The sequence below is a fragment of the Ovis canadensis genome, chromosome 2 (genome assembly GCF_042477335.2).
Source record: "Ovis canadensis isolate MfBH-ARS-UI-01 breed Bighorn chromosome 2, ARS-UI_OviCan_v2, whole genome shotgun sequence".
In the NCBI taxonomy this organism is placed as follows: Eukaryota; Metazoa; Chordata; class Mammalia; order Artiodactyla; family Bovidae; genus Ovis; species Ovis canadensis.
The window spans coordinates 104,024,714-104,037,346 of record NC_091246.1 but is presented as its reverse complement, the minus strand read 5'-3'; the positions used below and the strand labels follow the sequence as shown (position 1 = coordinate 104,037,346).

At 56.3% G+C, this 12,633-nt stretch overlaps 1 protein-coding gene across 2 annotated transcripts in view; it reads left to right on the top strand.

Annotated features, from left to right (window-relative positions):
• KIF13B (kinesin family member 13B) overlaps positions 1-11,859 on the top strand; it is a 204,888-nt gene extending 193,029 nt beyond the window's left edge. The window contains exons 38-40 of one of the 2 annotated variants that reach the window (XR_011254392.1): positions 337-464; positions 4,171-5,020; positions 7,764-11,859. Coding sequence is in view for 1 of the 2 variants with exons in the window: in XM_069576709.1 (XP_069432810.1) it covers positions 402-464; positions 4,171-5,020; positions 7,764-8,050 (1,200 nt within the window). In the remaining variant the exon portion in view is untranslated. The remainder of the gene's footprint in view (positions 1-336; positions 465-4,170; positions 5,021-7,763) is intronic. The other variant, XM_069576709.1, reaches the window with a different exon arrangement.
• Positions 11,860-12,633: the final 774 nt, after the last annotated feature.

Genomic DNA, 12,633 nt, shown 5'->3' with positions numbered 1-12,633 from the left:
TTTTCCCAGCCCAGGGCTCAAACCCACGTCTGCTGCATTGGTAGGTGGGTTCTTTACCACTGAGCCACCCAGAGAGCTCCATGTACAGATATAGCCCCTGGCTAACACATGCCGTGCGCAAGGAAAGAGAGCACCTCCAACTCCTTACTGTCTTTAGCCCGTGTCCGGTGTCGCTGGGGCTGGGCCACTGACTCTGCTCCTGGCTTTGTATATTTCCAGTACAGCACCCCTGCCCAGCCCCTGGCAGCCCTGCCAGGCAGTGACTTGTCAGAATCCCTACAAGCTATAGAAGTTCCCTCTGGGTGGGTCCTCCTGACAGCTCTCCCATCTGTTCAGAGGAAGGCTTCTCTGGTTCTGTCTGCCCTGCTCCCCCGAGCCCACTCGCTCCCTTGTTTCCTCAGCCCGTGCCCCGAATCATGGTGCAGTCGGCCCTTGCGGACGTCGGGTCGCCCAGGATGGCTGAGGTGAGTTGGTCGGGCCGGGTGGTGCCTTCTCTGTGGCTGTCCCACATACGGTGGGTGGCCCCAGTGCTGCAACTGTGGAGTCCACACCCATGGCTTTTAATTTTAGCATTCCCGTCTCGATAATGAACTATAATGTAGGTCACTGTCTTCTCCCTCTCTGTTTTGCTTGTTATACTTTTCTATTTTCAACTTGTTAATCATATGATTGCTAAACTCTTAGGTGCTTGACTGCTAATGTAGTCTGCTGTTTTAATAGCCCACTGCTAGGCAGAGGCGATTTCTATAAACAGAACCATCTCCTTATCCCAAGTGTTGGCTTAATTCTCAGTTTTACATTTTATTCTGATTCATGATATCAGCGTGAAAAGACTGACGCTAAGTTGGGGGAGAAAATCATCTCTTATGATCTCCCACAGATGAACAGCACTTCTCATCTTATGAATAGCAAATCTATTTTCTCCCACTGTGCTGTTCATCCTCTGAGGAGATGCTGTGTCTTCCATAGGAAGTTTTTTATTTATTAAAACAGGAGCTGCTGCTGCTGCTGCTAAATCACTTCAGTCGTGTCCAACTCTGTGCGACCCCATAGACAGCAGCCTACCAGGCTCCCCTGTCCCTGGGATTCTCCAGGGAAGGACACTAGAGTGGGTTGCCATTTCCTTCTCCAATGCATGAAAGTGAAAAGTGAAAGTTAAGTCGTTCAGTCGTGTCCGACTCTTAGTGACCCCGTGGACCAAAGCCCTACCAGGCTCCTCTGTCCATGGGGTTTTCCAGGCAAGAGGACTGGAGTGGGTTGCCATTGCCTTCTCTGAAAACAGGAGCAAAAGAGGCCAAATAATTTGAAAGATAATTCCGATGTCCAAGAGTTCACTCCTTTCTGCACGGCCCATTTCAATCTTAGGTGTTCACGAATTTAACCAAAGGTAGAGCTGCCCCCGCCCCCATGAGTCGGGTTAATGATTTCTCAAGGCAGAACTGGGGCTCCCAGGCCAGTGGGGCAAAGGCAGACCCTTACACAAGGGTGCTTCCCTGAGGGTTTGCCCAGATCCAGGCTTTCCGGCAGCCTTAGGAATGTCTATGCTAAACTGTGACCTAGAGAGGTAGGGAGATTCCCACTCACATAGCAACTCCAATTGAGTGGGAACCCACAGTGCCAAAGCGGAAGGATCAGAGCTGCGCTTGGCTCAGCGGGAAAGAACCAAGAACCGGGGTAATCAGAGCTCACCTTCCAGCCCCCCCGCCCCCACCGTCTCCTCTTTCCTGTCGCTATGGATCTGACCTCTGATCCCCGGCTTTTCCCTTACTGGAGGCTTTGGGTGAATAGCCTCTCTGGGCCTTGTCGTAAAGTAAGTCCTTCCTGGCCCACATCAGAGGACACAGTGAAAGCTGATGGGGCAGAAGCTGATGGGGCTCTGAGGCACTGTCCCTGGGCCGTCCACTCCTCAGGACTAAGTCTTTCCCTCAGCAGATCCTGCAACTGGGGGACGGCTTTATCCCCAGGGAGCAGGGAACTGCGGACTGTGTCAGAACCATGGTTACTGTTCAGACTTCAGAGTCTCCTAAATTTTGCTGTGTATTCTTCCCTGCCTGGTCAGTGAGACTAAAAATAGAATAGAAAAGGATAAATAAAACATGTACAAGTTGCAAAAGAAAAATGATTGAAGGATTGCCTCGTCTTTTAGAGTATTTATGCTGGTGACAGTTATTGATCTACTGGATTTAGTAAATTTTGCAGCCCAGAGATCCATCACAAAAATGGGTTGTTAATCTCAAGAGGTGCCGTTAATTTCGTACCCTGAGAGTGTGCCTTGTGGGGGAAGGAGGGCCTCCAGAGACAGGAATATAAATGACAATTCACGTGAAAATGCATGATTTATCAAACTGCTGAGTTAAGCCAAGTAACTGTAAGAGACTTATAGATCTCAGCTGTTTCCCAGTTCAAATAAATCCTGTATTTCAAATGGAAAATGGCCATTCCTGTAAGATAAATAATCTTTCCGTAAATATTGAGAACATATTTCTTTTTCTGAGCAGCACCCTTCTCGCCCCACAGCCCGCTTCCCACTCCGTCTCCCATTCCCTGTCATGGTGCATCAGGAACAGAAAGATAATCTGCCGCCTTCTCCGGTGGCTGCAGTTACCACGGCAGGAACACCCGAGAGCGCGGCAGGGCCCGTGGAGCTCTGCTGGAGTGAGTCAGACCCAGGGCTGAGAGGCGGGAAGCCCAGCGCAGCTCTGGCCTCAGCCCTGCTCGCTGGGCTGGCTGCTCCTCGGCCCATGAGTCTCCAGGATCGGTGACCCTGACGCGGGCCGTGGGACCAGCCTTGAGCACCGTCTCGAAAGACAGCCTCTCAGGGGAAGGGTGCAGCCTGCAGGCAGCCTCTGTCCCTCCTCTTGCCGTGCCTCCTGGCCCCGCAGGCCTCGGGGTTGTTGCTTCCTGCCGAGCTGTGCTCTGGCATGTCTGGATCCCTTGCGGAGGCCACCGTTTCAGTTCTGCAGGAGCAGCGTGCTCTGCTGGCCTCCAACTATCCTCTCAGCGTCCCCAGGAAGTTGGTGCTGGTTGGGGGGTCCGTTCCCAAGAGAGCGGAGCTCCGGGCCTGAGTGCAGGAGGTGTAAGAGGGAGCTGGGCGTTCACATGTGCCGTGTTTTATGTGAAGGCTCTCCTGCCCGTCTTGTACCACACTGCCCAGCTGCAGCCCCGCGTCATCGTTCCCACCACCAGGCAGGGGTGTCCCACAGTTAACTCCGCCCTGACCCTGTCTACCTGGTGACAGCATCCGATCCCCGCAGCTTGAGGGCTCCGCCCCACAAGACTGCCCCCACTTCAGAACCAGGTCCCACGGGCTCCAGACCAGAGGATCCCCTGATCCCTCCCTCAGGTTCAGTGAATTTGCTGGAGCGGACCCAAGAGAAGTATTTTACTTACTAGACTATCAGCTTATTAGACAGGGATGTAACATAGGAGCAGCCAGGTGGGAGACACCTGCAGGGGAGGGCAAGGCGCTGCCGTGTTCTCTTGGCACTGGGCTCTGCCCCCATCGGCACGTGTTCTCCTGCCCAGAAGCTCTCCAAACCCTGTTCTTATGGGGGTTTTGTGGAGGTCATTACATAGGCATGGTTGATTAAAGCGTTGGCCACTGGTGAGTGAGTCAGCCTCCAGCCCCTTCCCAGAGGTCAGGGATGGGATGGAAATGTACACCCTTCTAGTCATGTGATTGGTCCCCTTGGCAACCAGCCCCTCCCTTGGGAGTTTTCCAAAAGTCACCCCCCTTAACATAAACTTAGATGTGGTCGTAAGGGGCTTGTTATGAGTATCAGGAAACCTTCATAGCATTTGGGAAACCCCAGGTGTTTTAGGAGTTCTCTACCAAAAAAGACATTTCAGACCAAATGTGTAATTCTTAACTAGAAACCATACTATCATAGGCAGCTATAGGAGCTGTGCTTTATGGAAGGGGGTGGCAATGAGGGGCACTCGGGGCTGCCTTGCTCAGCCCGGGTCAGGGCAGGGAGGGGCAGCAGTGGCTTGCAGCCTGTTGGCGTCTGTTATCCGTGCTCAGAGGTCGCACGGAAAGCTGATGTGGGAACCTTCCGCCCTGCTGCAAGGCCACTCGAGTTCCACCATCAGAGCTGTCTGTCTCCAACAGCAGGATTGGCCTTGAGGCTTTCGGGAGGAATGCCTAACTTTGAACTCTCCCCTTTCCAGGCTCAGCGGGAGAATGGGGGGCTGCACGTGGCCCCCAGCATGCCTGTGGCCCCGCCAGCCACCCCTGTGCCCAAGACCTGTGATGGGCCCCCGAGAGTGACACCCACCTCCCCGGCCCCCGAGGGTGGGGATGGGCCCCCCAGCCCCCTGAGCGAAGCATCCAGCGGCTACTTCTCGCACAGTGTCTCCACCGCCACCCTGTCGGACGCCTGTGGCCTGGGTCTGGATGCCATGGCCTCGACCCCTCCGGGCCCCGGCCTGGCCGCCCTCGAGCCCCCGGCCGCCTCGGTGGAGGGAAAGACACCAGGCAGCGGTGCAGCCCTGGCTCCAGCCGGGGCGTCTGCAGAGAAGCAGAACCAGGCAGCAGGCCCGCCACCACCACCCAACCAGGCGAGCAGGAGCTACCCTGCCGCCTCCCAGAAGCCAGAGGACACCCAGCCCCAGGGGAGGCCAGTCCCCGGCCCAGAGCCCAACGTCTCCAGGCCACCGCCGCCCTCAGAGCCCCGGTTCCAGCCGCCTGCTCCCGCCTCTCCGTTCAGGATCCAGAAGGTGCGGACCTCGGAGCTGAAGTCGTTCACGCGCATGCTTGGCGGGGACCCCGGCGGCCCCTTAGGGACAGCGGAGGACCCACCGGCCTCGGGGGACCTGGGGGATGGTGGCGCTGGGGTTCAGGCCCTGGGAAAGCTGGAAGTCTCCTCAGATTCGGAAGAAGCCAGTGAGGTCCCAGAGTGGCTCAAGGAAGGAGAATACGTGACGGTGGGCACCAACAAGACGGGCGTCGTGAGATACGTGGGGCCCACCGACTTTCAGGAGGGCACCTGGGTTGGAGTGGAGCTGGACTTACCTTCAGGTGAGTGATGCTAGTTTGGGACAGGTGCCTGCCCCCATGCCCACTGCAGTCTAGCTGAAAAGTGGGCGCTGCCTAGCACCTGCTGTATGCCCTTGGGCACATCGTTGACCTCTCTGAGCCCCCCAGTTAACACTTTTCAAAATCAGGAATTTTCGCTAGATAAGGCTCTCCTAAGTGTTTTAAGAGTCAGATTCTCTCTCTTTTTATAACTTGCAGAGATTTGTCAGAAACCTAAGACATTCATTGAAAGCTACTAAATATTAATTCGATAATGAATTTAAATCCTGGGGTTTAGGTTTTAGTCCCAGAAACAGCTGCGTCTGAACTGCCATAGCAGCTCTGTGTGCTGTGCTAGCTCAGGTTGCGAAGTCTGACGCCTGCGTGGAGGCTCAGACGCCTCAGGTGTTCCCCAGACATCCCCAGGCTCCTGGGCCCCCAGCAGGAGGACGGAAGGAGAGGTGTCTCCTGTATAGAACGGCTCACCTCCAAGCCAAGACGACATCATTTGCAGAAAAACTGAGGGCAGGGCTTAAAGAATTACTTTCCTGTTGTTTTTTAAAAACTGAGATACAGTTGATTTACAGTATTAGTTTCCAGTGTACAAACTGGTGATACAAAATTTTTATAGATTATACTCCATTTAAAGGTATTATAAAACACTGGCTGTATTCCAGGTGCCATATGATGGATGCTGGTAGCCTATTTTATACACAGTAGCTTGTGCCTGTTAATCCCCGACGTCTGTCTTGGCCTCCCGCTTCCCTCTTTCCAGCTGGTAACCATCAGTTTGTTCTCTGCACCTGCGAGTCTGCTTCTGTTTTGTTATAGTCCTTTGTTTTATTTTTTCAGTTCCACACTTAAGAGATAACACGCAGTATTTGTCTTCCTCTATCTGACTTATTTCGCTTAGCATAATGCCCCCTAGGTCTAGCTACATTGTATATAGCAAATGAACTGCAGGGTTTTTTTTTGTTTGTTTTTTGGAAATAGTTTTATTGTGATGCAGTTCACATAACAAAAAATCCAGACGTTTAAAGGGTACAGTTCAGCAGTTCGTACTATATTTCCAGAGTTGTGCAACCTGATTTTACAATGGGTTTTCAGTTCAGTTCAGTCGCTCAGTCATGTCCGACTCTTTGCAACCCCATGAATCGCAGCACGCCTGGCCTCCCTGTCCATCACCAACTCCCGGAGTTCACTCAGACTCACGTCCATCGAGTCCGTGATGCCATCCAGCCATCTCATCCTCTGTCGTCCCCTTCTCCTCCTGCCCCCAATCCCTCCCAGCGTCAGAGTCTTTTCCAATGAGTCACCTCTTCGCATGAGGTGGCCAAAGTACTGGAGTTTCAGCTTTAGCATCATTCCTTCCAAAGAACACCCAGGGCTGATCTCCTTCAGAATGGACTGGTTGGATCTCCTTGCAGTCCAAGGGACTCTCAAGAGTCTTCTCCAACACCACAGTTCAAAAGCATCAATTCTTCGGAGCTCAGCCTTCTTCCCAGTCCAACTCTCACATCCATACATGACCACAGGAAAAGACATAGCCTTGACTAGACGGACCTACCATGGATTTATCCCCCCCTCAGAAGAAGCCGTATGTTGATTAGCAAGACACTCCCCTCCCCCAGCCCCAGGTAAACCATGAATCTATACTGTTTGTCAACATTGATATGAAAGGTCCTAATCTGGACTTCGCTATTCATGAAGTCACAGCGGCCCTAGCCTCCGTGGCCGGCTTGTCCCGCTTCTCGAGCGCCCCAGGCTCAGCTGGCTGCGGCCTGTCGGCACTTGCTCCTTTTTATGGCCCGTGCGGCCCCGTTGTAAGGTGCCCCGTGGTGCTTATCCACTTGTCAGCTGATAGACATTTGGGTTGCTTCCACTTTTTGGCCGTTGCGAGTAAGGCAGCGGGGAGTACTCATCCAAGTTTTGTGTGGACGTACTTTCTCTTGAGGAGACACGGGGCTCTCTGCGTCCAACACACTGAGCTCTGCCCGCCTGATTGCCTTTCTCCCTCTTGCCAGTGTGTCCCAAGGCAGGGCAGCTGTTCCCTGAGTGGAAGCTTGGTGGACACGTAGGGATCAGGGACCCAGTCCTCATCCCCTGCCTTGTGCTGTGCTTCACCTAAAGCGTTTTCTGTTTGCTTGTATGAAGGAAACGTCTCCGTGCCTTGGCACACCAGGTTGGCAGCTCACTAGCTGCTGCTGTCTAGTTTCTCAGCTGGGTCCTACTGTCTGCGGCCCCGTGGACCGTAGCTGCCTGGCTCCTCTGTGCGTGGGAGTCTCCAGGCAAGAACCCTGGAGTGAGTTGCCGTTCCTCCTCCAGGGGATCTTCCTGACCCAGGGGTCAAACCCGAGTCTCCTGCATGGCAGGTGGATTTACCACTGAGCCACCAGGAAGCACATCTCTCTAGCTTCAGTTTGGGAATCTGCCAGTTTCCATCCAATAGATTTAGAAAAAATAATCATTCTACCTCACAACCTCCTTGCTTGGTTTGCATTTTGACTGTCCAGATTGAAAACGGTCAGTGCCGAGGGGGAAGAGCGGGCTCTGCTTTGGCACGTGGGCATCAGAAGTGGCCAGGCCTTGACCGTGTCTGAGGCCGCTGAGGTCTGTCTGCAGTGACCACCGGTGCTGCCGGGAGGCACTGCCCGGGCCCCATGCCTTCCATGGGGCACAGCTCCTCGGGCATATGGGGGTCCCTTGGCTCTGGGAACCGCCTCCACATCGTCCTCTCTTTCTGCAGGTAAGAATGACGGCTCCATCGGCGGGAGGCAGTACTTCAAGTGCAACCCCGGCTACGGGTTGCTGGTGAGGCCGGACCGCGTGCGCAGGGCAGCAGGCGTGGGACGGAGGCGCAGCGCCGGGCTCCGTCTGCAGGGCGCCCCCGAGCCCCGCAAGAGTGGCCTGCTCTCCGGCTCCGCCACCAACCTGGCCTCGCTGACGGCAGCGCTGGCCAAGACCGAGGGCACGGCGCTGCGGGCCGAGCGCGGCCACGGAAACCCCGAGAACCGCAAGTCCTGGGCCAGCTGAGTGGCGGGGCAGTTGCCTCCCATCCTTCCGGGGTGATGGGCAGAGGGCACCGGGCCCCTCCAAGCCTTTGTGGGGATAGTCCTGGGGGGCCCTCCAGCTGCTCTCCCTGGAGACAGGCCAGGAATGCTTTTTGCACGGTGATGTGGGGCTGGTGACCACCCACCCCTCCCACCCCGCCCCGTTTCGCCCTCTCCCCAGGGGGTGAGGGCGCATCTCAGCTGGACCTCAGGTGGAAGGTTTCAGGAGCCCAGGGTGAGGTCCCGTGGTCTCCCTGGGCCTGGCGCTGCCCACTCGTGGCTGCTGTTGCTCTTTGTTCTATTCTGGTGACCCCGTTAACCTCTTAATTTAAAACATAATTGTTAACTAGTGCCTTTTCACTTCTATGGAGGTGGCCCCCAGCGCCTCAAGTCCTGGCTTGCACCCCAGTTACCCCCAACACCCCCAAGTGCCGGCTCCTCTAAGTGCCTGGGCCCCGGGCCTGCCCCTTCTTTCCCTCTTTCTTTCCGTGGGCTTTCTTAGAGGTGTCTTTGTGGGTGTTTCAGCGTCTTTATACCTGGAAAGTTTTCTCTCTTTGCCATTTATTCCCTTCACAGAGTTCCTGGAATATATTTATTTATATTTATTTTTTCAAAATCTAAAATTGTTCGCGAGCCACAATCGTCCGCTCAGCACTGGTGCCCAGGGCCACCTTGCACATCACCGGCCTCCGTGACCGCTGTGGAACGGCCAGCCTGCTGCCTCGGATGGGGGTTCCTGGAGGGGCCAGAGGACACTCATCTCCTCCCTGTGTCTTAAACACAGATGCACAAGTGGCCTTACTCTCAGCTGACAGCAAAAACGGGAGGAGGTGGTGGTTGTGCTTCCGCGTTCAGAGGCGTCACGGCCTTCCTTGGTGCAGTTCGGGGTCTGGGAGGGTCCTTAGACCAGTTGAGCTTCATGGCAGTTCTGTGCCCTGATGCCCGCTCAGCCCAGGGCTGCAGCCTGGCAGGGTTCACCCCTGGGGACCTCTAGGAGCCATGGGCCAGTCAGCCCTGGCCCTGAGCCCTTTTTCCATCAGTGCTTCTCGAATTACCAAGGTGGTGGTCAGTGGCCTGGTGACGAACATTCGGCTGCCTCCCTGCCTGTCATCATGGGAGCCACTGGGCCTGTGCTGTGAGCAAGATTTGGGGACACCGTGTAGTTGGGGATGGAAGCTTGGAGCTGGAGTTTGCACACAGCATTCTAGGCTGCCTCTTCAGTTCTCGTGTTTAGACTCTTAAAAATGATAGCCAGAAAGCTTGAAAAAAAAAAGAACAACGAAACTCGGTTCTCTAGCAACATGAAGCCCCTCACTTGAAGGCGGCCTGCGTGCTCCTCCTGTGCCTCCGGCACCGCAGGACAGGATGGAGCCTCGTGCAGGCTCTGCCGGCTATGGGCTCGCCCGCCCAGAACAAGATCTCATCACCCCAAGCTGCCCTGGCCCGATTTAGAACGGGGGACAGGCCCGGGAGTCTAAGATCGCACCCTTCGTCTCAACAAGTACTCCGAGCTTAGGAGCTGGAAGGGTTCTCACAGTGAACAGGCTGAAACCAAGGAGAGTTACTGGTTTTTCCAGTGTGTGGGAGCCCCAGCCTCTGATTCCCTGTCCCGGCTCTTTCTGTGTCCCCAAGAAGCGGCTCCCAGCCCACCTAGTCCTCCGCGCGCCCAGGGCACAGCAGCCTGGCATGGAGTCTGCAGGTTTTAGTGACCTGGCCCGGTGTGCCCTTGCTCCCATCTGCTGCCCCAGCGGATAGCTGGCCGGGGGCTCTGGGGAGGGGTGGGGGGCTCCCCCATGACAGGTGCCCTGACCCGGGCAGAAGGCATCTTCCTCATTCCCCAGGTGCAGCTCCCAGGCTGGTGGTTTGCCCTCCACCACAAGAAGCCTGTCTCCTTCCCTCGGGGCCAGGGCTGGCAGAGCCCCAGGTCTGCAGGAGGCTGGGGGTCCCACCCCTGGCGCTCCCTTCTGTCCTCCACTGGTCTGCTGGGGGAACCCCTGCCAGGCAAGGCGTGTGCCTGAACTAAGTGCTCTTAATTCTGTGTCAGCTTTTCTATGCAACATCCTTCCCAACATAGACATTCTCCTTCAGATCCGTCTCCAGTGTGAGATCCTCCTCTGTGGACACCCTCCTGTCCCTGGGAGGGCGGCCCTTGCTCCCAGTCTCCGTGAGCTGCCTAGGGGCAGAAAGTTGTGCACCCCACACTTGCAGAGACAATGTGGGGAACCAGAAAGTGGTCGGGGTGTTTGTGATCCTCATGGACGGAGCCCAGTACTTGCTGGGGCCCATCTGCCCCGCGACGGGCGTCACAGCCTCTTAGAGCCGGCCTGGGGTGGTCAGCTGGGGGATGAGGGGCTGCACTCACTTTGTTGCTGGTTGAGCTAAAGTGGGTGAAACGACGGCAGGGCCACTGCCCTGAGCAGACTTTTGGCTGGAGCTTGCGGAGGCTGAGAGGAGCCTTGGGTGATGTGGGTCAGCTCCTTCCCGCCCTGTTGTCCCTGGAGGCCTCACCCCCCTTTCTCCCGGGGCCTGCCTTTCAAACATCCCCAGTTCCCTCTGCCTGAGCGTCTCCTACCAGCCCTGCCCCGCACTCACTGGGGCTTGGTGTCCCTACCCAGTGAGGCAGCATCTCCTTAGAGCCCTTGGCCTTGTGCTGTTGGGACTGGGGGCCAGTGGCCAGGGCCCCTGTGTGCAGAGGTGGTTCTTCCTCCCGCGAGAACTGTTGCTGCTCCCAAGTCTGTAGCCCCCGGCTCGCCTGGGGTTTTCTCAGAATGAAGCGAGTTTGGGCCCCTGCTTGGTCCTCCTGGTGAGCTGTCCCCGTGGCCAGGGCAACACACAGGCCACCCCAGGCACCCTCATCTGTCAGCGCTGCTGGCAGGGCAGTGGCCTGAGGGTTTTGGGGGTAGGGTGTGGCTGGAGAGTGTTTGGGCGGGAGGGAGGGGCTCCCCCTTCCCTCTGTCTTCTGTCCTCGCTGACAGACCTGTTTAAATGTCAGCCAGTCAGGCTCTGGGATTCAGTAAGACAGCAGGAGTGGTGGGGCCCCCAGGCTGCCTGAGGACAGGTCAAGGCTGGGCGGGGCCTCCCTGCTTTGCAGACCCCAGGGGACCGTGGGGGGAGGCAGTGGGGGTGGCTGATGCCCAGAGGGAGCAGGAGGGTGAGAAAGCCCAGCTGCGGGGCTGAGTCGGGCTGGCGAGGCTGGCATGAAGGGCCCTGTGTGCTTAGTGAGCTGTGAATGGCCCCTGAGGAGTCTGAAAGGCTTAGGAGCACCCCTGCCCCTTCCTTCCTCTCCCTCCTCTTGGATTAAGCTCCCTTGTCTGTGAAACCATTGGGAGGTTTTCTGGGCTAAGATGAGCCACCCTTGACAGAGGCCTGCCTGCTCTCACACCTCCTAGCTCCCAGGGTCGCCGCTCCATCTGTCTGTCTGTCACTCCTCACCTCCAGGACAGGTTGTGCAGCCTGAGACCCCAACCCCCTTGTCCCTGTGTGCACCCTTCTTGGAGGAACCCTTCGTGCCTTCTGCGTGCTGCTCATTAATCGTGTTGGGGGCGTTTTGGAGCCTCTGTGTGGAGTTCTGTAAATATGACAGGTTCACACAAGGAAGTGATTTTGATTGGGGGATTGTTGATTTCCTACATGTGAAATGGGAGTTAAGAAAAATCCAAAGACTCTGTAATGACCTGTAAAGACTTAATGATTTGTATTGTATAGTGAACTAAACGTCTGTAATTTTGTACCTTATATGCCTTCCCACCATATGACCAACAGCCTCTAAATAAAACCAGATGATCTCCTGCATACGTCTGTGGTCCTCCTGGTGCTTTCCCCTCTCCCCACCAAGGCAGGGGTGTTTGAGCTCATTCCAGACTGTCCCCCAGGGGCCGGGGTGGCCTGGTTCTGAGTGATGGGGCGGGGCTTTTCAGCATGGAGACTGGAAGAGGGGAGGCTCAGGGCAGGAGCAGGTCCCCTGAGCACACACCCCCGGGCCCGGCAGTCTTTGTCACGTATGTGGTTTTGTGGCGGGTCAGTTGAGATATCTTTCAGGAGCCAAGGACCAACAGAAACTTCCTGAGCTTCTGGGCTAACTCAGTGGAAGGCCACTTTTCTGGAGCAGGCATGTCGCGGCTCTGGGCCTCGGCTTCCATGTCCCCCTGGATCTGCGTGCCGTGCCCCATGTCAGACGCCGCAGTCAGGGAGCAGGGCTTCCTTGCACTGCCGCACAGGTGAGCAGACCTTCAAAGCCTCTGCAGCAAGGGGTTCAGGGGAGGAGGATTAAGGCAGTGGGTGCCAGCAGGTCCCATCTCCACAGGTTGTGGAAACTGATGGCAAAAGTTTGGGGTCTTGCTTGCCTCAAGCCAGCATCCTCAGGACGTGGCACCCAGCGAGGACCCAAACAGCACTGGGGAGGGGAGCAGGCCTTCTGAGGTGGCCCCAGGGTCCCACCCTCCCCGCGAGGACGTGGTCAGCCCAGCATGCTGGTGGCCCCACATCGGTGAGTCACTCTGCCAGCACCTTGCCTGAGATAAAATGTACTTGCAAATGAAAGGACCACAGCCGCCAGGAGGGCTGATG